The 27,699-nt window shown below is 35.1% G+C and overlaps 2 protein-coding genes and 1 non-coding gene across 4 annotated transcripts; 1 reads left to right on the top strand and 2 right to left on the bottom strand.

Annotated features, from left to right (window-relative positions):
- Positions 1-6,410: 6,410 nt before the first annotated feature.
- Trnan-auu lies at positions 6,411-6,484 on the bottom strand. The gene has a single exon. It is a non-coding gene; the product is annotated as a tRNA-Asn (tRNA).
- Positions 6,485-10,623: 4,139 nt separating this feature from the next.
- On the top strand, positions 10,624-14,386 carry LOC106663136. Its single transcript, XM_014387732.1, has 14 exons — positions 10,624-10,799; positions 10,858-11,022; positions 11,075-11,217; positions 11,275-11,370; positions 11,426-11,513; positions 11,576-11,639; positions 11,696-11,804; positions 11,855-11,951; positions 12,011-12,127; positions 12,189-12,311; positions 12,374-12,716; positions 12,938-13,194; positions 13,267-13,359; positions 13,418-14,386. The coding sequence occupies exons 1-14, from the start codon at positions 10,701-10,703 to the stop codon at positions 13,949-13,951; spliced, it is 2,328 nt and encodes a 775-aa protein (XP_014243218.1). The 5' UTR covers positions 10,624-10,700; the 3' UTR covers positions 13,952-14,386.
- Positions 14,387-14,404: 18 nt separating this feature from the next.
- Positions 14,405-26,805, bottom strand: LOC106663137. 2 transcript variants are annotated; one of them, XM_014387733.2, is made up of 8 exons: positions 26,282-26,805; positions 23,898-23,985; positions 23,640-23,839; positions 22,347-23,579; positions 18,433-18,487; positions 14,890-15,123; positions 14,717-14,824; positions 14,405-14,635 (listed from the first exon to the last, which is right to left on the bottom strand). In XM_014387733.2, exons 1-8 carry the CDS (start codon positions 26,411-26,413, stop codon positions 14,436-14,438), a joined length of 2,250 nt encoding a protein of 749 aa, XP_014243219.1. In that variant the 5' UTR covers positions 26,414-26,805; the 3' UTR covers positions 14,405-14,435. The 2 variants fall into 2 exon arrangements, with proteins under 2 accessions (XP_014243219.1, XP_024081514.1); XM_024225746.1 differs by lacking the exon at positions 14,890-15,123 and having other exon boundaries at positions 14,406-14,635; positions 26,282-26,804.
- Between the last annotated feature and the right edge of the window lie 894 nt (positions 26,806-27,699).

The raw sequence follows: 27,699 nt of genomic DNA, 5'->3' as shown, positions 1-27,699 counted from the left end.
ACTATGATAAAAGTTTCCAAAGATAATGCAAGTTTTATCCAGTATAATTCCACATTCAATGAAACTTGTGGAAACGTGTTAATGTACAAAAAAAGGGCTGAACCTGATGATATTAAAAAAGTTGAAAAAAGTCAGAATCCATTCCTGTCGGATGGCAAGAAAAAAAATTTCTCTGCTGGATGTGGATGTTGGATTTTTTGCCAGAAACTGCTAAAAAGTATTATCAAAACTTTCTAAATAATCCATTTACGTTTTAGTGGTCAATTGACCAAGTTACGTCTTTCAATTAATTATTCTTTCTATGTAAGGTCTCGGTTCGGATAAAAAAAGTCAGTGTCAGGAGCGGGATTCGAACCCACGACCGGTAAATAGCCGCTGCTCTAACCACTTGAGCTATCGTGACTTCGAACCACTCGGACACCGACTTCCCATCTCAACCCCACCTTTCGAATTTTCCCTCCTTTTTGCCGTTTTTCATAGTTAGTGTCCGAGTGGATTGAAGTCACGATAGCTCAAGTGGTAGAGCAGCGGCGTATTTCGCCGAAGGTCGTGAGTTCGAATCCCGCTCGTGTCTCTAACTTTTTTCATCTCAGCCAATACTTACATAAAGATTAATTAATTGAAAGATGTTATCTGGTCAATCGGACCACAAAATCTAATGAATTCCCTACTAATATAAATCGAAATCATTAGTTTTTCCATAGAATTTGGCATCTGGTCTCTCATAAAAACCAATCTTTCTTAAATGCTGGATTGTACACAGACAGGCAAAAAATTCCACCCACCTGTAATATAAAGATTTGTATATATTTTTATATATTAATCAAAGTTTCACGTTTTTTAACGTTTAATAATTGAGTCATTGTCTAAAAAAGTTTAAAAAAAAGTAAATTACTATGGAAAATGAAAATTTTAAAAAAAAAGACAGAGATAAAATTTGTTTTAATTAGATTTTTTATTAATATTTCAATATCGCGTATTTCCTCTTCTTGCCTTAATTACATCTCGAAGACGCCTCGGCATACTTTCTACCAGTCTGGAAATGTCTTTTTGCCGGAGGTTAGCCCATTCTTCACGAAAAGAACTTTCTAGGTCATCGAGTGTATCAAGAAGTGATGGATGTGCTCTTATTCGTCCTTTGAGGTTATCCGATGTTCGATGGGGTTCAGGTCTGGAGAACGGGCTGGCCAGGCTATGACACTGATGGTATGCTGTTGAAGGTTTTTTTTTTTTGATACCAGGAACTGGAGGAGTTCCCTCCTGAGCACTGCAGCTGAGCTGTACAGCTTATTGTACTTTATCCCTGGCTCCATATTTTGAGGGAGGGCTCGCGACACAAATGTGAACTTGAGCCCCCTTTGTACCGGTGTTCTTCCATCGAAGAAACTCATTTTTGAAGGGGGTTGGGACCAAATTTAGGGTCGCTGAGATCCGATCCCGCCCCTTCCATTGATGTGTCAATTTCTTTCAATTGCGGCCACCGGTCCCCTTAGGCGTCAGAAAAAGTCCAGAGGCGACGGTGGGAACCGAACCCACGACCTGCGGGATCTACTAGCCGAGAGTCTGACGTAACCACTCGGCTACCGCGGCCCCCGAAGGTACGTTTGTACTATGCTAACGCCATATGGATGGGCATATTGTGCATTAGAATAGGATTGTCGCTGATTTCGTCGAAGATATGCCATGCATGATGTTCCAAAATTTCATCCACGTAGCGAGTAGCCGTCAAAGATCCTCGACGTACAACAACCAACTTTATGCAACTCTCCATTGAAATTCCCGCCCACATCATCACTGAGCTACGTTGAAAAGCTCTTGGAAAAATTACAGACTTCGTACTTTTCATTTCGCCTTCTCCATACCCTTTCACGCCCATCTGGAGATCGTAGAGCAAATCTACACTCATCTGTAAAAAGTACAGCAGACCAATCGTCCAAAGAATGGCTGCGAACTCTGTCAATTCTGCTCATCTAACGGTGCGAAAATCCATCAGTCCACACCGATTTAATGTCCTTCGAGCAGTTCAGAAATTAGGCCTCGAACTTCCTGGAGCTGACGAATCGCTTGAACAACAATAAGGTGCCGGTTTTGTAAATTTGTCAAAGTAAAAAAAAAAACGGTCATACTGTGTTTCTGTCACCCTAGGACGTCCAGAACCGGGCCTTCTATGGTAAGACGCAGTTTCTCCAAAAATTTTAACGGCGTCTCGTAGAATTTCTTAGGGAACTCCGATGGCAATAGCCAACCTGATGCTACGTCCGTCATCAATAACTACCACAGCACGCGCAACATCCTCAGCACTAAGCGACATTTTTTAGTTTAAAAACTGAAATTAAGAAAACAAAGATGAAAAATAGATAAATGAAAGTTTATTGCTTCAAAATTCAAATGAGTCTGAATAAACATTTTAAATTCCGTAAAAAATAAACATTGAAAAATCCTTTATCCTTGCTTTTGATTAAGAATTAAGTCTGTTTACATCTAATTGATATTCCCAATTTAAAACATAGCATAAACAAATATTTATTCATAACAAAAACTAAGCAAATAAACGACAGAATTTTCTTTTTTTGAGAAAATGAAAAAAAAATCGATTGGGTGGAATTTTTTCCCTGTCAGTGTATTTTCTACTTCATATAACAAAAAGTACGGACCAGTTCTTCAGACTACTCTTTGCAGTAACGACTAACATTCTCTATTAATATAAATCAAAATCATTGGTTTTTTCCATAGAATTTGGCATCTGGTCTCCCAGAAAAACAAACCATTCCTGGATTAACTTCACCTCATAGTCCGGGCCTCGCTCCTTCAGTTTACGTCTTCCTAACAATGTTTTTTTTAACTAATTCAAATTTCAAGTTAAACTGCTTAGTTTATGTATGTATTAGTATTGAAAATAACTGGATGCGGATATAAAACAAATTTAATTTTAAATTAATCAAGGTTAATTTAAGTCTTCGATCCCCTCGGACACTAACTTCCTCATCACGATACCTCAAATGGTAGAGTAGCGGCGTATCAAGCCGAAGGTCGTGGGTTCGAATCCCGCTCGTGTCACTGACTTTTTTATCTCGACTTAAAACCTTGATTAATTGTATGATATTAATTGATCAAGCGGACCACGAAAAATAGTGAATTTAATTTTAAATCTTTAAGTGGTCAATTGTTTAAAACCGTTGTAGTTTTTCAACATAGTTAGAATTTCAAACGATAAAACTAAATTGTCTGGAATTCAAAATGTTTGGATTATTGGAGGAAAGTCTAAACATTCTATTCATGCAGAATAGAATTTGCCGAAAATCACAGTACGCCGGTTTATTTCTGTTTTCCATTGTATTAACGGAGTGATTATCCGTTCGTGTTTATTTAAAGCGAGAACTACACCTCTGTTCGAAATCGTCCGTTGTTTTCACGGCGTTTCATAACGAACTGGTTTTATGTAACGGATTGCAAAGCGATGAGGATGATTTCGTATTGAATACAAGGTTGTCGCCCTTTCCCTCCGTAGCACGTTGTTTTCCCTTTTGTCTAATTGAAAAACAATAATACCAGGTCTTGTCGGATGTTCTTTGTTGCCTTTGACTCGGAACGTCCTCGGATAAAGGGGTAACGCGTATCATCTCGTCATTGCTCCTCCTCTTTTCTTTGATGTTCGTTTGGAAAAGCGGAAAATGAAAAAATAACACTTTATGATTGATCATCTACTTGTGAAGTATAATTTGTCGGAGGCGAAAGGAGCTTATTTCAAATATGTTTCTTGCCGACCAATGAATTTTCACCTACATCCTCTCTGCTTATTCTCATGGCAACCGTCCTAACGGAAAAGTAAAAAATTAATCCACATCCAATTAATATTTAATTAACAACATCTGGTGAGTTCCTTTAAAGTCTTACTGAACTTTAGGGCCGCAATGCCCTTATTACAAAGGGAATGATAAAGGTAATACAATTACATTGGGTTTTCCGGTTTGTCGCAATGGCAAAATAGTAGGCACCTTCAAAATTGTACTAGTTAAGTTCAACATACCGTATGATGATCGATGATTAACTCAACAATTCGAAAACTGAGCCATAATTTTTTTACGACTTCGAGTTTCATCACTTTGGAACAATTTAGTTGGATCCGATGATGGATTATGGATATAGTTCATTATATTTAATATATCCGACGATGACTCGTGATACATTAGGTTTCTTCATTTCACAATGTGATCCTTGATTTGTTTAGGTCTTGTGAGATCTTGTCATTTGTTTGATCATTTGAGCTGGTCTGATGATTATTAATGTATCCGATGATGATTGGTGATGAATTAAGGTTCTTCATTTCATAAAGTGATCCTACATTCGTTTAGGCCTTGTGGGGTCTCATCATTGTTTGATCATTTGAATTGATCTGATGATTATTAATGTATCCGATGATGATTTGTGATAGATTAGGGTTCTTCATTTCATAAAGTGATCCTAGATTTGTTTTGGTCTTGCGGGGCCTCGTCATTTGTTTGATCATTTGAACTGGTCTGATGATTATTAATGTATCCGATGATGATTGGCAATTGATTAGGATTCTTCATTTCATAATGTGATCCTTGATTTGTTTAGATCTTGTGAGGTCTTGTCATTTGTTTGATCATTTGAGCTAGTCTGATGATTATTAATGTATCCGATGATGATTGGTGATTGATTAGGATTCTTCATTTCATAAAGTGATCCTAGATTTGTTTAGGTCTGTGAGGTTTCGTCATTGTTTGATCATTTGAATTGATCTGATGATTATTAATGTATCCGATGATGATTTGTGATAGATTATGGTTCTTCATTTCTTAAAGTGATTCTAGATTTGTTTTTGTCTTGCGGGGCCTCGTCATTTGTTTGATCATTTGAGCTGGTCTGATGATTATTTCCGATGATGATTGGTGATAGATTATGGTTCTGCATTTCTTAAAGTGATCCTAGATTTGTTTTTGTCTTGCGGGGCCTCGTCATTTGTTTGATCATTTGAACTGGTCTGATGATTATTTCCGATGATGATTGGTGATAGATTATGGTTCTGCATTTCTTAAAGTGATCCTAGATTTGTTTTTGTCTTGCGGGGCCTCGTCATTTGTTTGATCATTTGAACTGGTCTGATGATTATTAATGTACCCATTGATGATTGGTGATTGATTAGGATTCTTCATTTCATAAAGTGATCCTAGATTTGTTTAGGTCTTGTCACTTTATAACAATTTGGATTGATTCCTTTCAATTATTAATGTATACGACAATTGGGCCAGAATTCGTCCAATCTCTGTTCTCCAAATAGTTGAATAATGAAGAAATTTGATTTTTGGCCGGTCAAAGTGCATTACGCCTTTCAGCCTTTGAAGCCACACCACTTTTATTTATTACCAATACCTTGATGAATGGGATGATAGTTGATGACTTTCTAGGATCAAACTGTTGACAATTGCGCCAGGATTTCGTCAATTCTTGTTGGAAAATTAGAAAAATAATAAAGTCTTGTTACATGTTTGGTGAACATCACAGGACAATATGTATAAGCCTTTGGGCCAGGTAGCTTTCGGGTTAATAGATTGATGAAATGATTATTGATGAATGATGTTTGAAGAATTCCATAATGGTAGATGGTATGCTACGGTTTAATGTAATTGAACCAAGATCTCTTTAGGCTTTAGGGTAATTTATGTTTTATTAGATGATGATGTCATTCAACGGCTTTAATGCTATAAATTATATAATACAATCATTAGAGTGTAATGGCATTTATAAGAAAACATGTCGGTTGAAACGACTACTTGTGTCTAAAATGCGTAGAACATGAATCCAAGGGCAGACGATCAGGGTTTCTGAGGAGAAATTTGAATCGTGCCGAGTGTGAAACGGGGCTTCACGTCTGTCGGTTTGAGTTTAAGCAGGAGGTGAATTGAATGTGACTGGCGAGAGATAGAGGAGAGGCCGGCTACAAGTGACACCTGATAACGGCCCGGCTGGCGTGTTTTGTTCTCTTCTCTTTTATGCTTCCATCACAGCTACTTTGCGATGAACGGGAGCCACCGATAAAACCGAACGTTCCACTTACGGGCCGTCGTTCGACGGAGGAGGAATTCCACGAGAATTACCGACATTTATTTTTTTTTTTTTTAATTCAAGCCCGTTTTTATATCTCAAATTTATACAAACACGCCAACAAAAATATGATTCTAACTTTCCCGTTCACTCATGACTTAAAGATGTTAGAATTGCGAAACATGCAGCTGACAGACTATAAGTTTACACTAAGTTCTAGTGACTGTAAGTAGTCTTCGGATCTAAGAATGAAGTGTAAATGCTTGACAGAACAAGTGCATTCAGACTATATCAATAATTAATTAATCTTTTTATGTAATGTTTTGGCTGAAATGAAAAGACAGTGTCACGAGCGGGATTCGAACCCACGACCCTCGGCTCAATAGGCCGGTGCTCTAACCACCTGAGCTACCGTGACTTCTACCAATTTCGACCTCAGCTGAACTTTTGTTTGAATGATTTTTCGGAAATCGAGAGATACGCTCTGGTGTGACGTAGGTTTCGGAAAAACATTTTCTTTATCGTGCCAACGTTTCGATCTTTATTGAGATCATCTTCAGAGCCTGGGATTTACAAACATTGTTTAAATTTAACAAATACATGTACGACGTGGAAAAAGGTGAATTTATACAATGCAAAAATAACTTGCTCCGTTCAATTCCAAAAAGCTTTCAGATTTTGTTTCATGTCAAAGCTCAGAATTCTTCTGTTCCGGCATAAAAAAGTTGGTCACGCCTTGGTAAAAATGAAGGTAAATACTTCGAATAAATTGATTTTTTTTATATTGTAATTTATGACAATATTGTCAACACCAAGGATTATCGTTTGGGTTAGGATAGCTAATCCCCAACCGCAGGCTCGGGAGTGCGAGCTGAGACAGAAAAGGACGAGGAAGGACCTATTTTCAAGTTGTTGAAGGCACCTCTTTTTTTTGCAAATGACAAGGAGCTACGTCTATAATTACAACTATTATTACCACTTTTTTTTCATATAAATCCTCAGGGTGCCAGTGTTTTTGAAAAAAAAAAACATTTGTAAGTATGTCAGGTTCGAATGCAGGGCCGCTGGATTCGAACCCGTGACCTTCACCTTACAGTGATGAGCGCCGTGTCAACGCCTAAACCGTTGCGGCCACAGACACGCCCTTATTACCACTTTTAAAAACTGGAACTATTTTTAAGCACATAAAGAAAAATTCCTTTAGAATTTTAGAAGTGAAACTAAAAAGGGAGAAATAGCAAGTTTACTAATATTTTAATATTTTATTACGCATCCCATCCGGTCCTGCATCTTTATTTGCCAATAGAGACGAGAGAATCTTACATACTTTTTCAAGAGTAACAGTTTAAAAAATAAATGCTAGAGATATGATTGGCAAAGAGATTGGAAATTGAAAGCATGTCAGAGGCTTCTAAATTATTTAAAAACATTTTTTTTTTTTAATTTAGAAATCGTGAGATGCGGTCTGGTGTGATGTAGGTTTCAGAAAAACATTTTCTTTATCGTGCCAACGTTTCGATCTTTANTGTCTCTTTGTTACTCTGTCATTCTGTTTCTTTGTCTCTCTGTCTCTTTGTTTCTCTGTCATTCTGTTTCTTTGTCTCTCTGTCTCTTTGTTTCTCTGTCATTCTGTTTCTTTGTCTCTCTGTCTCTTTGTTTCTCTGTCATTCTGTTTCTTTGTCTCTCTGTCTCTTTGTTTCTCTGTCATTCTGTTTCTTTGTCTCTCTGTCTCTTTGTTTCTCTGTCATTCTGTTTCTTTGTCTCTCTGTCATTATTTTCTCTCTCTCCCTCTCTCACTCTCTCTCTCTCACTCTCTCTCTCTCTCTCTCTCTCTCTCTCTCTCACACACTCTCTCTCCTCTGACGTGAAGAAATACGCTGAAAAATGTTGTGGCCGATCAAACCAGCGATAACAGGCGGACCAGAATTGGCAGGCAATCTAAAATCTTTCCCACCGGGAGTAATCTAAAATGTAAACCATTTAATTTAGGCATTTAATATCAAATTCAGTCCCAGCGCGACATTCTGAACATGTTCTGTGGTGTGTTAAACATGGGAGTACAAGGTGTTAACATCCTCCCATTTCATTTTTTCCCCCCGAGTCGTCAATTTCAAAGGTTTTGGCCGAGAATCGGTCCCGTTCCACCCGTTTGAATAGGAAGCCCGTGGAACAAAGGGGAAATTGAAAAAGAGGGATGGAGCCTGTCGTCATAGCTACCCTCGGGTGCACGTGAGCCCAAAAAAACGTGACGCCTCTCCCAACGTGGTCCAGCCAACTCTTTGATGTCCTATTTCTTTCTTTCTTTTTTTTTAATACCAAGATCATTTGATTATCGATTTAGACATTCTGAATTAAATTATTAAAGCAATTTCAATTCACCTAAACACTTGTGATATGATACAATTATATTACACTTGTCATATATAAAAAAATATTAAGCTTCTATAAAAAAAATTCGAATTTTTAGTGTTTTCTATACATTCCTTACTGAAGAAGAACTAAAAACTGCTGCTTGTGTGTTCTTGCATCTTAGAAAACCGTCAAGACACTACTAAATCTACTGCTAGTTGATTTCATCGTACAAACATTCCATTCCACATTCTGCAGATTCAAAGCTGGATGGGTCATTGTAAAATGGATTCATCGGTACCAAAAAACTCTTTTACCGTTGTACCAAAACAATATTAACTGATGCAAAATTAAAAGAGCGCAATGCCCAGTATTTATTTACAGACAATAACCCATTTTATTGCAATAAGTGCAAGAAAGATAAAGAACACATAAAACATTGTCAATAATAATCCATTTATGTTTAGCGGTCTAATTGATCAAATTAATTATTTCAATTAATTATTCTTTTTAAGTAAGGTCTTGGTTGAAATGAAAAAGTCAGTGTCACGAACGGGATTCGAACCCACGACCCTCGGCTCAATACTCCGCTGCTCTAACCACTTCAGCTTGTCTTCAATTATCAATAATAAAATAATAAAAATAATAACATAGTGGATAAATTTCAGCTTGTCTTCAATTATCAATAATAAAATAATAAAAATAATAACGGATTAATTTCAGCTTGTCTTCAATTATCAATAATAAAATAATAAAAATAATAACATAGTGGATAAATTTCAGCTTGTCTTCAATTATCAATAATAAAATAATAGTGGATAAATTCAGCTTGTCTTCAATTATCAATATTAAAATAATAAAAATAATAATATAGTGGATAAATTAGATACCAATATTTGAACAAAAATAATATTTGGGATTTGACTAGTAAATAAAAACAATTGTAAATAAGATTAATTAATTAAACATATATAAACATATATATTGAAATCAGACACACATTCTTAGAAATGGGAACTGACTGTATGATACCGGAACCATTCTTCCAACATCCTATAAAGGAGAGGAAGAACTCAGGAGAGCATCAGATACAATGATATGGTATACAGATGGCGCTTAAAAAAAATAAATAAAAAAGAACCGGGTTTTTTTTTTTTTTTTTTCTTTTTTTTTTTGTGGGGGAGGTATCACTAATTCAAAATTTGAACCTTTTGACACCGGAAATAACAGGTCCATAGCACCTAAAAATAAATGTGGAGGAAGATCTCAGCTTGAAAATTGACCATGTGTGAGAGGTATCGGTAGGTCAAAATTTGAACTTTTTGATACCTGAAATAATTGGTCCATAAAACACAAAAATAAGTAAGGACAGAGATCTCTGCTTGAAAATTGACCATGTGTGAGAGGTATCGGTAGGTCAAAATTTGAACTTTTTGATACCTGAAATAATTGGTCCATAACACACAAAAATAAGTAAGGACAGAGATCTCAGCTTGAAAATTGACCATGTACTAGAGGTATCGCTAAGTCAAAATTTGAACTTTTTAATATGTGAAACAATTGGTCCATTGCACCCAAAATAAATAAGGAGAAATATCTCAGCTTAAAAATTGACCATTTACGAGAGGTATCGATAAGTCAAAATTTGAACTTTTCGATATGTGATATAATTGATCCATCGCACCCAAAAATAAATAAGGAGAAAGATCTCAGCTTGAAAATTGACCGTGTACGAAAGGTATCGATAAGTCAAAATTTGAACTTTTCAATATGTGAAATAATTGGTCCATCGGACCCAAAAATAAATCAGGAGAGAGATGACCAATACCCAAAGTATTGGCATCTATGACAAAGAATGTCTTAGTATTGCAAGAAGTGTCAAAGTGCTAACCACCCAAATTTTAATTTAAATTGAGTAAAAACTTTTTGATATGAGAATGTTTTTTTTTTTTTTTTTTTTTTTTTTAAAACAAATGGTCATCCTTACTCGTTTAATTATATTTTTTTTTTTTTTTTGAAAACAGAAAAAACAGTCACTAGCATATTATATGATCAAGGTTGATATACGCTAATTTTTCATAAAACAATGCTAATCTGTTAAATTGTTTGTTGATTGGACAGATCCAAACTGGCTAATATTAGTTATAAAAAATAAAAACAGGGCATTGCTCACAGAATGTATGTATTTATTGATATCATATGTTAAAAACATTTTTAATACATTTTATCATTTAGAATATTGTAAAATGTTAGTTTTTTAATGGTCCGGGCCATTTTTTTGTGCTATGGGTGAAGCTAGCAAGCTTAACAAACCACCGCCTGGATTTCCAGAAGGTGATGACGTCCCACCGGACGCTTACCTTCACATGATAGTCAGCAAGAAAGTAAGTTTAACATTTTTTCTTTTTTTGAACGAATTGAGCCTGATTTGTTCCTTTTAAGTATAACATCCAGCCACCTCCTCCTGACGATATCAAAGAGGACGATATTGAAGAAGGATCCGACTTGAGCTACGCCCAGGTGAGCTTCCGTGACTGCACTCATCTGGGCTGCCGCTGTACAGATATAGTCTTCTTGATCTTTTTCCTACTCTTCCTCGCTACCGTGGTACGTACGACATGATGTGATTTCCTTTCAGTCACTAATTTTTTTTTTCAAGCTCGGACTCGCTTTGTATTTGTGGAGGAATTCCATGGTTTCTATCAACGACCACGGCGAGAAGTGCAAGGTTATGTGTTATATACTGGAAATACCTAAAACTTATGACTCAAAGGAACCTTTTAAATGCTCAACAACAGACAAGTAGAGTATCTTCGTATTATTAAAGAAAGGACAAGATTTTTTTTTTTTTTATTGCAGATATGAGGTAAAAGCCAGAGTCGAGGATAAATTCGTCATTGAAGACTTTGGCCCGCTCAAACCTTGCTTGAAAGACTGCAAGAGTTATTATACCTTGTAAGTATCGTATAAATCCTATAAAAATTGATTTTATTACATTGACATTTCATAGGGAGTCGTTCGGCCACAACTGCGTCGATCAGGCTGGAAACGCCACCATCTCTCATCAGGCCCAAGAAATCAAATTAGACAGCAAAATTGTAAGTGAAATAATTGAACTAAATCGAAGATATCGCTTCAAAATAAACACAAGATATTTTAGTCAGAATTGTCGTTTCTTGGAGAAAGGATTGTCGTATTTTTGATAGTGCTCGGAGTGCCTATCGGTGAGTAGTAGAACGCGTCAAAACAATTCAAGTTTTAATTCTTTGCTTCATTACAGCCCTGTCGCTTGTAGTGATCTTTATGTATTACACCTTCAACATATTATTTTTCATGATGCTCATAGTCGTTTCTGGGATTTCTGTCTTTATGACATGCGGATTCGTGGTGTGAGTACTCTTTTTTGGGGGGAAAAAATCACTCTATAAACTCGTTTTAGGTTCTTGTTAATCAAACAGGCAGGGATGGTGTCAGAAAACGAAGATCCATATCCATCGATGTCAGTATTATTTACTGCTGGATGGGTTTTGTTCACTGTAGGTTTTTTTTTATACATTTTTCTAAAAATTAACAAAACTTTTGTTTCTAAAATCAGATATATTGGGTGTTCCTTCTTTTGACATCAGTGGGAAAGAAACAGCATAAAACCATCGCACTGATGAGATTCGCAGCTGCTGCGACGAGATGCCAATTGGTCGCATACGTCTTAGTCGTAATAATCATGAAATAAATACATTTATAAAGGTTTAAAATTTATAAAATAAAAATTACAGTCATTTCTTGCATTGACGGTAATATACATATTGCTGATCTTGCTGTCCGGTGCGATTGAGACGAACGGGAAGTTAATTTTCGAGAAGAAAACCATATCATATGAAAGCAGCAATGCGAAAGATGTGATTAATCAAAATTTCAAAAAACTAGGCGATCACTATACATTTTTTTTTTTTAATTTCAGGTTGCGAGGGGACTTTTGATATTCACATACTGGTGGACGAACCACTTAGTCATTGCGTGTCAGCACCTGGTTATCGCAAGAGTCGTTGCCTTGAAAAGCCTCTACGGGAGGACGACTGGGATATGTTCGGCGAATGCGAATCTCATGCAGTTCCACCTCGGTACAGCTTGCATGGCGTCGTTTATATTCTCGTCGTTCAGCTTTCTTAAAGACATATACGAGGCGTTCCTTCGAATGGGCTCGGTCGACTGTCATCCCTTTACGCCCACCGAATACGACATGGACTATCCCAGGGGTGGTAACTGTTTTAAGCCGATATCAAGAGTCTCATACATACCTGTCTGTGAGTAAGTTTTATAATGAAAAGATAAATGTCAAAAATCGCATCACAAACAGAAGAAAAAAAACACTTTTTAAACTTTATAAGCGTTTGAATTTAGAGACGTGCTAATAATTTAAAATCAAACTTTGTTCTAAAAATTGTTTCTTTTGTATCAACACAGCTGATATGTTGCATTTTAAAATAATTATAAAATAAGTTTAACACTTGTTATGATCATTAAGGTCTGTTCTGTGAACATCTGATACCTGGAGGAAGAAAGGCGACGTACTTATTTCTCCAGAGGCACTTGATTAACTGGCGCGCTTGCAAACATTTCTTAATCATGGTTCATGCCTTCCTTCTCGCGTCTACGACAATAATATTTATCCAGTTGTCTATAGAACACAGCAATAACAAATTGGAGAGCATGATGTATTCTCTGAGTCTGTCGACAATCCATATTTATTTTATCGCTCAGGCTGCTGTTGGACTGATAAGAGTATATTTTTTACATTTTAATTAGATTTTGATATTACTGGGTTTTTTTTAATTTTTAAAATGGCTCAAACAGATGGTTATCGATACGTTGTTCTTCAGCTACTGTTACGACTTGTCTTTAAACAACGGAAAAGAAAGACCTTACATTACAAACCCTGCTTTCATGGTATTGCAAAACTAAATAGAAAATCTTTTATAAAATACTTTTTTTTTTTTTTTTTTAGGAATTTGTGAAAGACATCCCATGGATAAGGCCGAGGAAGGCTAAAGTCAAGTTACTCAGAGAGAAAAAAATATATAAAAAGGAGGAAAAGCCTGTAGTGGACGAGGCCAGTAAGCAGAAGGAGAAGAAACCCAAGGAAGAGAAACAGGAGCAATACGTAAAAGACGACGCCAAACCCGAAGAGCCAGACGAAGAAGAAGAAAAAGGCGATACAAAGAAAAAAGGGACAAAAAGAAAAGGCGAAAAGGGGAAAAAGAAACATAGCGAGAAAGGTAAAAAGGATAAAGGGAAAAAGGAGAAAGGGAAAAAGGAGAAAGGGAAAAAGACAAAAAAAGACAAAAAAAGCGAGAAGGGCGAGGAAGAAAAGGGCGAACCGAGTGAAAAGGGTGAAATGGACGAACCGACCGAAAAGGTCAAAAAGAAAGAAAAGGGCGGCAAAACAAAAAAGGGGAAAAAGAAAGGTAAAAAAGGAGGTAAAGGGAAAAAAGGTGGTAAAAGCAAAAAAGGTAAAAAAAATAAAGTAGCACCGGAATAATTTACCAAGACGAGCCAAGACTCAATGCCTCAAGATTCCTAGATACTTCTAAGGTATTGAAAACTTGAGAAATAACTGCTAACATGCAGACACAAAATGCATCGAGCATGAACATGCCACAGCGGAGTTTTGAAAAAAGATCCTGCTAAAATCTAATTTTACAATCAAAATGTAACATTTCGCCATATTTGGCACAACATGACAGTCAATGTCAATCTCGATTTATACGATGATTTGTTTGAAAATAACAAAATACTAATTTTAATTAAACAACTGAGAACAGGTTGTTAATAACATGTTAATAAGTAATATGAAATCCTAAATTTTGGGAACATCGGACGAACTTTTTAGGGGAAAAAATAACCCATTGGATTAGCAGGCAATGTTTAACATAAATAAAATAAAGTAAGAAAAAAATGGTAAAATATATATTTTTGAAATGTACAATTTACAAAAGTATTTCTTTAAAATTTGTAACTTTTTTTTATGCAAGAGTCCTACATTTGCTAAGTTTTGTCCTGTACAAATTCGGAACTACATCGTATGAGTTGGAGTTTTTTATTTTTAAAACTAAACCAAATGTATCAGGTTTTGAATTAGGTTTTTTAGTCATTATTGAGTTTAACATGCAGACCGTTCTACTAACGACAACTGGTTTTGACAAATATCTACTTATAGTGCAATCTAAAAAAATAAATAAATAATAAAAAAAATTTAAAAATTATTAAGTTTTAAAAAATTTAATAAATTTGAAATGGAACTTACCGAGGAAATATTCAGCTTCTTTACCACTTGCCTGAATGCGCAACACCTTGTTACCAAGTAGGAGGTGAAGTTCGAAACAAAACTCAAAACAAAGAGGACTGGCCACGCCTGGACAAAAACTAAAATAATCAGTCAAAGTTCGACTCGCAAAAGCCAGTTCAATGTTACACAACCTTTATCGACACATTCTGTACAAAAACTGTGCAGTTTCGAGCTGCAGTCGCCGCAGTCGAGGCGTGCCCAGTCTAAATCAATATCAGACATCGGGAACGCTTTCGAACACCCTCTTTTACATATCGCTTTGACGAGGTCGAGGTAACGGTTTATTTCCGGCATGGGAAACATGCCAACAAGGAAGCCTCTAACCTCATATTCGGCATTCGGCATTCGTAACAATTCTGCCAACACTACAATTTCAACAAGAGGTGAATCATGAATGTTTTTCTTAGGGTACATTAAACTTTAACGTCATCAGACTATGATGGAAACCTTTTACTAAAATATGCTTTAAAAAATGGGGCTGATTTTGATAAACGTAGGTGCTGAGGGCAGACCTAAATTCCAAGAGCTAGAGTATAGAGATGGACAATGCAGACAGAACAGAAGAGCTAGGCTACTGGGGTTAAGAAAGGAACACTGTGTCCTTTTAGAGAAGATAAGGTAGGTCCTGGGGATAAGAGATCCTCAGAGCAGACTTGGGGCCACTTGCACAGTGCTTGATTCATGTGCTCAAGTCATTAAAATTAAAAGTTGAAAAAAAGTAATTAGCGTAGGTGTCGGAGTGTTGGGTCGTGGACAAGGGTTAAACCACTTTACAATTTTTCAAACCATTATAAATGAAATAACCATGATCTTTGCTGGGATTCGAACCCAGAGTCAAAATACAAATCAGACACCTTAACCACTTGGCCATCGCAGTACCCAAGCCGCCGAATGTAGCCTTTAGAGAAGAGTTACTTTCCCATCAAACTGCTTTTTACAGTGACCACAAAGACCCAAGATTACAAACAGTGGAAGGGTCACAACCTCATGATTCCATGAGATACTGGAAATTCCATCTGGCCCGCAACGGGACACTGACTGAAAAAAAGAAAGAAAGTAGCTCCAAATCACCTTTTATCTTCAATTAAATGAACGGAACTGCAACAAGTGAAAATTATGCATCTGATCATCTTCGGAACGTGATTTTGAACTGGCATGGATGGCAGACTACTCCAAACAGATGATGAGGAATGAAACAGTCGATTTTGGGTACCGCGGTAGCGTGATAGACTTGTAAACTCACAGTCGTGGGTTGAATTCCCATCATCCCTGGCCATTTTTTTTTTTTTTTTTTTCACGCTACCCTTCATCCCAACTACATATACAGGGTGTTCGGCTACTTGTGTTACAAACAATTTCAGAGTTATTTCACTTTTTCTGATCTTTTAAGATTTCACGACCTTGCTTCAAATAAACAATGATAACTTCAAAACTAAACGGTTTTGGACAAATCCGTTGAGACCATTGAAATCTACGTTAAATTTTCAATAAGATATGATTAATATTAAACTTGTAAACATTAGTGAAATAAGCATTTTTGTAGTGAGGACTTGAAAAATATTTTATTTTTCAAATTGAAATTTCAGAAAACTATTTAATATCCTTTTTAGTGATGCAATTGCTTTTTATAATTACTTTTTCAAAAATGAACCATGTTTTTTCTTTTCCTTCATCAATTTCTTCATCTTTGAAAAAATCAATTAAAAATGCAATTACGCCACTAAAAAGGATATTAAATGGTGTAGGTTTTCTGAAATTTTCTGGTCTCTAGGTTTGGAAATAGTAGTTTAGAAGCAGCATAGGAAATTTTTCAACTTTGAAATAAAAAATTCAAAGTTCTCGCCACTAAAGCGCTTATTTCATTAATGTTTACAAGTTTAATATTAATCATATCTTATCGAAAATTTAACGTAGATTTCAATGGTCTCAACGGATTTGCCCAAAATCTTTTAGTTTTGGAGTTAATTGTTTATTTGAAGCAAGGTCAAGAAATCTTAAAAAATCAGAAAAAGTGAAATAACTCTGAAACTGTGAGATTTGAACCATAGTTAATTAGGACCGTTTTGGTTCCTTTTTGAATGTAGAATCTATTATTGGCAAAGTTTATAACACAAGTAGCCGAACACCCTGTATAATTCAAAACCCAAGGGACCACAAAGGTATTCCAATCATCAGGAGGAAATAAAAAAAATTAAGAGCTGATATGCATTTTTCCAAGTTAAAAGTTATTACTTAAATGGTACATATAAATCATGGTAAAAAAAATCCTGACAAAGTGGATATAGATCAACTGTAAAGTTGAACATTGATACGCATTAATTAAAAAATTGTGAAGTGGTTTTTGTCTCAATGTGGCCTGGCGTCGTTTGTTTAAATGATTTTCCAAAGTGACCAGTGAACACATTGACAAAACACTGATCGCAGAAGAGAAAAAATTAGAAGAAACTTTAGGCTGTAAGTAAGTAAATACGTGTAAATTTAGAGGGATATGACAAAGAAAATGTGAAAATTATAAAAATACTAAGTGGCTTCATTTTGATTAATTATTTTGCTTTTCCTCCACCTGTTTTGAAAAATGTTTTGTATTATCGAGTGTATCAAAATGCACAGAATGTTTTGGATTTGATTCTCTACAGGGGCATCAAAGTTCACTGGATCAAAGTCAAACCAAGCTTCATGCGTTCCTTGCTTTTTATGCAAAAGAACATTGAATGTTGATTCTCTCGTCTGATTAATAGTCAAAACGAAGAATCAGTAGACATTTTCTGAATTATTTTGCCTTATGGTAAAGAATCTTCTAAGCGCAACGACGATAACGGTTGAATCAGTAAAATACTTCAAAAAGACTGGAAATTCTTCAATAAACAATAATAAAAAAGGCAATAGAAGCAGACCAAAAAAATTGATTTGCATGAAATGCCAACTGTCCCATAACCTCCTATCACGTACTTTTAATTTTGAAAAAAATCCTGACTTCTACATCACGACAGTGAGTGTCCCCCAGGGCAGCATCCTAGGGCCATTCCTATTCAAAATTTACACAGATGATATTCCAGTTCTCCTTAGCAACACAACACTAAGCTCTTTTTATCTAACACAGCCATTGCATCAATCCTGATCCTTCCCTAGCTAGTCATAACACCCGACTCCATTTAAACCTTAAACAGTCTTGGACTCAAGAATTTAAAAAAAAAATTAACTTAAGTTACACACCACCTTTACACTCCGAAAATTCACTTGTCCTAGTCTATTTCAACAGAAAACACGCCTCAAATAATATCATTTATCTCATTTGCTTGTTGCTAATAAAAAATAGCAGTGGTAAAAATCATAATAAATACAACAAAAAATATTTTAAAAATATATCTATAACTTTGCAACTAATTTTTGGTGTGAAAGATGCTACTTGATGCTATGATTGCTGGTATATAATGCTATGTATACAAATAAAATTTACAATATAAAATTAATCGTAAAATTATTTTATCATGCAAACCCTCTCAAATTAATCTAATTGACAATAGGGCACATTTAACTGTAAAAATTATATCACGACTTGAAAATTGTAAATTTGTACCTTTTATACAAATAAATTATTTTACCTCTAGATAAATTATTTTAAAATATAAAATAAAATCAACAACTGAATTGTTTCAACATAATATATTATTTACTTTGCCCTCGTGCAATCCTCGAACTCTCACAAGAAGTTTGCCCTGGTCCTTTTTTCTGAAACAAAAATAATAGTAATAAGCTGATACAATGTTGTTAAAAAATCGCCTGCGACTCTTCCTGAAGTCAAAAATAAACTTTATTCTGGGATTTAAAGTCCCCTTGAATAATTAATTAAAAATAGAACATTTTTACAGAGATTCAATACAATACAAAGATGTTCATTAACAAAAACATACATATTGCACAACCACAACAAAAGTGACACAACCCAACAAAAGAAAATTTTACAGGAGAGACAAATGGAAGTTTACTTTTTTTGACTTATATTGTTATGGTTGTTGGCAATAAAAACTGGCATGATCATCAATATTGCCTTTCGTTTCTCAAAGAATTAAGCGAAAACACAAAGTTTTAAAATTCCATCTGTACTCCCCCTAAAAAGCTGTTTTTGAGCTGTGACACTTTTCTTGAACATATTGGCTCTGGCGGTCAATGAATGACTGTAAGGGAATTAATTTTTTTACAAACAGACAAGCATAAATATCCATGTAGGAAGTTTTACTACAAGGGGACGACCAGGTTGGTCATGGATTTTTTGGTCATTTTACACTCCAAAATATCGGACACATATCCGCCACTTCTTGTCAATTGGCACTGGTTTTGCCAAAAATTTTCTTTGAAAGTTGAAATTGACCGTTTTTTAATATTTTTAATTCGTCGTTCTACTTGCTGAAATCAACTATGTTTATATATCATTTGACAGCATTTTTTATGTAGATTGCAATAAAAATAATAGTAAAAGCTGTAAAAGTTTATCAATAACAAAAAAATTTCAAAAAACAAATTTTTTTTCAAGTAAACTAGGTCATAATTTTTTTGTCTTAAAACTAATATGAAATTTCGTTTTAGCCTACCTCTAGAGACCCTTAAATATAAATTTTTGCTTGAATTAAATTTATCAATATTTTGACCATTAAAATGTTTCCGGTTTTTAAGAAGTCGTTATTGGAATATCTGGAAAGGCTATAATACAAAAACGGCTAAAAGGATTTTAATTTCAAACTTACCATTTGAAAGAGGAACATAGTTTTGTATCGACGTATGTATCATAAAAATATACAAAAAAATTTCTCTAAGAAAATACTCAAAATAGGAAAATTATTTGTCAAAAAATTAACTTTTTGTTTTAATGGAAATAATAATCTGATTTTACTGTTTGATACATTTATAAAATGCGCTTGACAATTCCTTTTAAAAAAACATCAACCATAAAAATCGGTCTCTAGGTTTTGAGAATAATGATGTTAGAGCTTGCACTAGTTATATCAGTCGCGTCGAAATTATCAGTAAAAAAAATTAACACCGATTTCTGCAAAAGCCATATCTAACGGTTTTATAACGCTAGAATCACATCAATTAGGTCAAATCCAAGTTTGGAACATTTTCTGACCTACTTTGTTACAGGATGTTTGTTAAAATATGCCCACCAAAAAAGCAGTATTTTGTTGATTTATCTTTTTAAAACATACTAAATGATATTCTACATCGTCGAACATTTTTGTTTTATGTTAACCAACAATGAAATTATTATACCAAAAATAATATTTTTTATCTATAAATAACAATTTATGCGCATTTAATTAAATTATTGTATACTTACAATTTTTATTAATATTTATATACAATATAAATAAATTCCAATCAACTATTCTTTTTATTCGAGGTTTTTGGTAGAGATGAAAAATTAAGTATCACAAGCGAGATTCGAACCCACGACCTTCAGCTCAATTCGCCGCTACTCTACGACTTGAGCTATCGTTACTGTCACCAAGAGGATCCTCTTGGACATCAACTTCCAATCTCAAACCACAATTTTCCCTCCTTTTCCTATATTTTCATATTCTTGGATTGGTATCCCTACTAATTTTTCATCTCAACTAAAAACCTTAGATAAAAAGAATAAAATCAATTGGAATACTCATTTTTTTTTCCGAAATGAAAAATTAATTGAGTATTTATATTTAATAGAAGCTGATAAAATTTAGTAACAATTGGAATAATTAAACAGTCAATTATGACCACTAAGGCAAATATGGATTAGTTTAATAAATAAATTCATTCAACCAGAATTATATTTGCTCCCTCCTGTTTAAAAATTAATTAATATGAATTCTGTTGAGAATGTACTGGAGTGTTTTGCCAATCAACATCCATTAAACTAAATTTAAAATAATGAATTAATAAAGGGCAAAAAACAAATAAACAAAATGTATTACACACAAAATAATATTTCTTAATCTATAAATAATGATTTATGTTCATTTTATTAAAATTTATTTTATTCTCCTAATTTTTTTTATTTACATTTTTATTTTTTATTTTTATATGAAATTTCTTCTCAGGCTTCTTGTTTTTTACCCTTACTATATTTTTATTGCTACCTACATAAAAAATGCTGTAAAATGTAAAATTCACAGTTGATTTGAGCAAGTAGAACGGAGAAATTAAAATATTAAAAAACGGTAAATTTCAGCTGTAAAAAAAAATTTGCCGAAACCAGGGCCTATTTACAAGAAGTCGCAGGATATGTGTCTGATATTTTGGAGTGCAGAATCGCCAAAAAAACGTTTGGACCAAATCCGTGACACACCAGCTTGGTCTTCACCTTGTAAGATTATTTTTGACATGAAGTTCCGGAATCAGGCCCAATTCGTAATTTAAAATACAAAATTAATTAATGAAATAAAGGTTTCATCGATTAATAAAAAATAATGTAATTAAATTTAAAAAATCGTCGAAACTATAAAATAATGTAAAAGTTAAAAAATTATGATGAAAAAGCGATATTATAATTAAAAGTGTTGTTAAAATAAAAGAAATGAAACCAAAAGAATTCACGGACTCTCTTGGCCTGGAAAAAAGGTCATCATCAGGACCTATATTAATTTCACATTATGAAAAACATATTTTAGAACTGATTTAACAATAATTGTTTTTCATAAGACTCTGATACAGCATAAAATCCTTCAGTAAAAAAGATAAATCTGACAATTAATTAAGGTTTTTAGTTGAGATAAAAAAGTCAGTGTCACGAGCGGGATTCAAACCGACGACCCGGGGTTGAGATGGGAAGTTAGTGTCCGAGTGGTTTGAAGTCACGATAGCTCAAGTGATAGAGTAGCAGCGTATCAAGCCGAAGGTCAAGGGTTCGAATCCCGCTCGTGACACTTACTTTTTTATCTCAACTAAAAACCTTAATTAATTGAATGAAATTAATTGGTCAAGCGGACCACGAAAACTAGTGAATTTGATAAAACTGATGTTACTCAAAACATGACACTTTTCATGAATAGTGACAGTTTGTTCCTGCCAATTTAAAAGTGGCACATAGTGCTGCCTAGGTAAGAGTCTGCCTAAAGTTGTGTCATTTTTCCTGTAGCATCACACCCAGATACTTTTTTAAAAAATTAACCGGTTTTTATAATTTTTTAACATGTGTCACTTTTGTTGTGGGTGTGTGTACAATATAAAGTGAACCAAAGCCAACCCAGAGGAAAAAATAATGAGTTAGGATTTTCACCTTCCATATTCACCTGACCTCTTGCCTACAGATTTCAACTTTTTTTGGCATTTTGATCATATATTGAGGAATAAAATTTGTAGAGAATGCAGTGAAGCTGAAAACGCCATCCAAGACTTTATTGTAAGTCAAAATAATGATTTTTATGTTTTTATATGCTTATTACACATTGGCATGTGTAAATTGTGATGGAAAATATTTCGAATAAATTTTCTTTATTTTATGAAAATGAAAAAAAGTTTTGACTGCCTTTTCAAAATGTGCATTATTTTTGCACCAGCACAAAGTTTACATAATACATACACAACATTTTACATAATAAATGGAAATTACCTGTGATTTCCTTTTATGGGTTGTATTCGAATCGAGCTCTTCCGTACTATTGTGGCTCCCAGAATGATTTTCAACCTCCATCATTACAGGGACTGTTTTATTGACAGGGCTGTTTTGAGCCGAACTGTATTCGTCTTCTTCTTCTTCACTGTCGCTGTCCTGAACCAATTTATTCAAGTCCAACGTCGGTTCAGAGTCTTCGTTCTGTTCGATCTGTTCCACTGTGCTGCTGTGCTCTGAGTCTATGAGATTGATAACTTCCGGTGATTTATTCATCTTTGACAATGGCGAATTGGTCGCACTGTTCGGCGGTACGGTGACATCTTTCATGAAAATGTCAGAACCTTCCGGAACGGTAAACAACCTGAGTTTTTTCCTTATCTGAGGCTGGGTGACTTTTTCAGGACTGATCCGCCTCTTAGGGCTTCTTTCACACCCTTTGTCTACTGAAAGTCCACACTCTTCTAAAGTGTTGACCCACTCTTCAGTCCTGTTCGGAATGGGTGTGCTAGAAGCGTGTTCTAACCTAGGTAGAGCGCATTCTTCCTCGTGCAAGCTCGAAGGCGCTCTCACGGCGTCGTTCTCACTTATGCTTTCACAATTTTCAAAATTCTCTTGAGAAACTGGCCCTTTATTAATAGGTGACCAACAATGTCGGTGCTGCGGCCCCTCCTTTATATGCCGATGAGAGTTTCCTTCTGCATTCATTTTCAGAAGCTCGAGTATGGAAAGATTCCTGGCGCACGTTGTGCCATGGACACAACAGCCGAATAAAGTGTCGAGTTTCAATATAAGCTTTAAACAGCAGCATTTCACGTTGTACCTATCTTTTTTACCATTGGGAATTCGATTTTTACTACTATTCTCTTCGTTGCATTTACAACGACAGGAGGAAGTCTGCGATTCGTCAGTTATCGTAACCGGCTTATTTGCAGCATCCTTTAATTTTACAGGTGCTTTGTTTGACTTTGTCACTGATGCCGGTTTCACTATTTCAGCCTGAATTTCACTATTATCGACTGACAAAGGCATATCAAGAGTTTGATCCTCAATTGCGGGTTTTAAGTTGTCAACGACATGCTCATTTTTGTCGGATTTGACACTTTTCTTTTTTTCTTTTTCTTTGTCAACCGTCTCGTCTTTATCTCGATCACGCACATTAGCCACTTCTTCATCTGCATTCATAATCTGTTCTGGAAAGTCACCATCAAATTCCAATGTATCAAACTTAACCTAAAAAAAAGTCAAATATAAAATCAATAAAATAAAATTATACGAGTTCTAACCACTCACTAAAGGTTTACAATGCCAAACGATCGGTATGGGATGAGTCGGCCCTACGACTAGTGTCAACGAAGACGGAGATTTCATCAGCTTCGGGTTAATGATGCACAAAACATCTTTCTCGTGGACTTGATTCAGTTCCAAACGGTGGACGATGTCCCCCAAGAAGACGACTCTTATCCTGATTCCTTTTTTATTTTTGGGACCGACTAAAAAAAATAAAAATAAAACCCAACTGGCAGACAACATCGAAAAACACCATCTTACATGTTTTCAGCATCATCGTCCAACACTCGCATCTTCCGCCTTCAAGAGATTTGGGACGGACCCTCGGGTAGATTTCAATAACCGTGCCCTGAAATACAATAAAATCATTATTTTGAAAAAGATCAACTTGAAGAATCAGACATACAAATGAAAATGTAATAAAATGATATCTGCATGTCAAGCCTGAACCTTAAATCTGCCATCACTATTCACTTTTGTCAGCCAGGACAAAAAATTTTCATTAATTAATCTGTTTTATTAGTCAATGATATGTACAAAAGAAAAAATAGAGAACAGACCAAGATTTATAATTTGGAAAAAGGGCACAGAAGGAAAACAACACGACCTGACCATGAAAACACAAATTCAAATCAATACGTGATTACCCCCGATGAAAAGATAAATTGAGGAACGGTAAGGCAATTATTAAGACGGAAAATAATATTAGCGCTAAAAATCGCTAAGCCTTATGAAAAATGTATACAGTAATCCCTTAACATTCGCTGGCGTTTGGTGCCAGAAAACTGTGAATGTTAAATCCGAAAATGCTGATTCTATTTTCCTATACTATAAGGAGGGTTACACTCCATGACACTAAATTGAGATAAATAATTGTTCATAAGAATTATTCAGAACTACAAAAAAAAAACAACAGTTTATTCAAAATAAACAAACCAGAAGACATAACAGTGTTTGAACGTATTAATTGTTTTCATTGTTTGTATTTTTTGATGTGCAAGGAAAGAAATAACTGTTTATTGTTCGCTGTTTCGCTGAATAATTAATTTCTTTAATAATTTCCACAAAAGGATTTGAAGCGGGCTCGACATCCCTTTTAAACTCAAAACTTTTAATTTAATCATGGGTCGAAATCCGTTGTTTTTTTAATAAGATGATCCCTTCACGTTAAAATTTCCCTGAGCTGTTTTGAAAAGAAAGCTTTGGTTTGCATAAAAAATGTAACGTCAAAAATTTTTATTCTTTCAATGAGAGTCAGGACGGTTTTTTTCCCTTTTTGGACGAGGAGGCATTTTTTGACACAAATTCCTCAAGAGAATAAAACAAACTGAGGAGAAAGAGGGAACAGTGTGTTGAAAGCAGGCAAAAATTTTCTGAGAGTTAATTAAATCCTCCAATCCATTTTTTAAAGAATTACTTTGAGATATTTTCCGGGTTCGCTTGACCAATCAATTAATTAAGGTTTTAAGTTCGGAAAAAAAGTCAGTGTCACGAGCGGGATTCGAACCCACGACCTTCAGCTTGATACGCCGCTACTCTACCACTTGAGCTATTGTGACTTCGATCCCCTCGGGCACCAACTTCCCATCTCAACCACACAGCGTATCAAGCCGAAGGTCGTGGGTTCGAATCCCGCTCGTGACAGACTTTTTTATCTCAACATAAAACCTTCATTTATAAAAACAAAATTTTTTACATGTTCTTTTTTCCACGAAAAAAGAAATCAGACTTCCGCAAATGTCAAATCTTTCCTCATTTTTTCATATATGAATAGTGAAAACTGCAAATGTCAAAACGATGATTGTTAAGGGATTACTGTACACTCATCACTGATTGAGCTTCAATTCAGTTTTGGTTTCAGAAATAGTTCTATATAGTTTTATCAACCAAGTCATAAGAATTTTTCAGTTACTCGTCTGTTTTATTAACATTTAGGATTGAGAAAAGAAGGGACAACGCAACCTGATCATGTCAAACCCAAATTCAGATCAACAGAGAGATAGATTGAGGTATAGGGATAAAAGAGGTGGCCTATGCACCTCGACCTGAATAGATCTACTGTGATCCTCTGTTCTTTATAACTCACTGGCCAGCTTCAGGTAGTTAACCTCCATAGCTTTGCCAGCTGCTCCTGTAGGATCATTCTTGCAGGTTTTCCTCCTCTAGTTGCAAGAATCTGTCTAAATAGACCTTCACTAAAACATAAAATGTTTTCTGCGGCTTCTTCCTGGTAGTATTTGCACTGTTTTCCTGTCTGGACTCATATTCAGTTCAGGTGCCTTCTGTGGCAGCGCCCTGTCAGGAGTCTGACCATGATACTGGTTCGGTTGCGGTCGTGTACCAGTAATTCTTTCTAAATTTTGCTGTTGGCCCTTCAATGAATCTCTTCACATTCCTCATCATTGTTCCACCAGGATTTGAACTCAGTGAGGATCCATGTTAATCTTTTTCTGTGATGAGATGGCAAGGCCTAGAGAATCCATGTTGATTCCTCTTTGGTCAACATGTCAACCTTTTCACTGCTTCTAGAGACCCATGCCAGGATCTTGATCATTGGTTAGATTGAAATATAAACAATTATTAAGGCAGATATGACTATTTACGTTTTTGGCTTGAGAAAAATGTATTTACACTGTCTCACTTACAACGACAATCTTTTTCTTCGTCCCTTTGAAACTCTCGACGTCCCCGACGTCGACGCACTTTCCGAAGGAGCGGATCCTGGTGATGATGTCTGAAAAGCTTTTGCACTCGTCGAGATTGACGCAGAGGGCCATTCTGCGATGATGATGAAGTTCCGGTCTTGAAACTTCAAAACGACCCTAATCAAAGTTGTAAGGCGAGTTTTGTTTTATAAGTAAAACCTCTCGGGAGGAACGAACCCTAACGAGCGAGGGTTGATCACCAAACAGTAAAGCCTTCGATGTAGAATCGATATTTTTGTGTTGACCTTAGCTACAAAAAAAAGATCACGGTTTATCGATGATGCTTGAAATCCATTGAATTGATGCTTGTTATACAAAGAATCGAATCTCTACAATTCAACTGTACAGTAATTAACAAAAACAAAAAACACCCTGATTCGCGTTGAACGACCGATTCTTAATCGATAGAATCGAATCTCTACAATTCAACTGTACAGTAATTAACAAAAACAAAAAACACCCTGAATCGCGTNATTATAAATTATATAAATTATAATAAAACAAGCGCCAGTAATTTTATTTACTTTTTTGCAATTATTTGTTTAATTCTTGTTATCAGTATAGTAGATCATATTTTATTTATTAAATCTGCTGCCTTCAAAAAGCTGAATGTCTCCTAATATGTCATACAGCGCATTCCGGAGAGAATAACATTTTCTTATATCATGATATATGCTCCATGATAGTAAAATATGTTTTGTTCTTATTATTTCATTGCATGCTCCGAATACGGCGGAGGGACCATTAAGTGACCCTTGATGGTCAGACAGTGTCCTATTCTCAACCTACTCAATACAACCAACTCCCTTCTTTTCAACCTAAACGATGACCTTAGATAAAAATCATAATTAATTGAAATATTATGTACAGTAATTAGTACTATGTAATACTACTACTGTACTATGTAATATAGTCAATTATGACCTCTAAACATTTATGAATTAAAATAACACAATGTTTAAATTTTCATATCTAGAAATACTAGTAGTACCAATAAGTAAAAGATATATTGATCAAGTCGATAGGTGAATTTAGGACAAATCGTCGTGTGGGTAAAAGCTGTCCTGTAGGTTTTTATCGCCCTTCACCCCCATTACAAACCAAACCAGTCCCTAACCCTAGCCCTACCTAGTCTAACCTAACCTCACACAATCCGTCCTTCCGTCAACTGAACTCAAACCATGCGCTCATCTGACATGATGTGTCGGTCTACCTTTTGAGCTAGTCCTAGACGTGTTAGTGTAGGCCACAGATTCAGTAGTAAAAAGTGGAGTACTAATCAAAAAATAATGTTGGAATCGATCATGTCAGCCCAAATTAATCTTGACGGCAGGACTGATGGTCGACAAAAGAAGGTA

This window comes from Cimex lectularius, unplaced genomic scaffold, assembly GCF_000648675.2.
Source record: "Cimex lectularius strain Harlan isolate CLEC.00 unplaced genomic scaffold, Clec_2.1 scaffold131, whole genome shotgun sequence".
Classification (NCBI taxonomy): Eukaryota; Metazoa; Arthropoda; class Insecta; order Hemiptera; family Cimicidae; genus Cimex; species Cimex lectularius.
The sequence above is the reverse complement of the archived record's forward strand: the minus strand, read 5'-3'. Positions and strand labels throughout refer to the sequence as shown.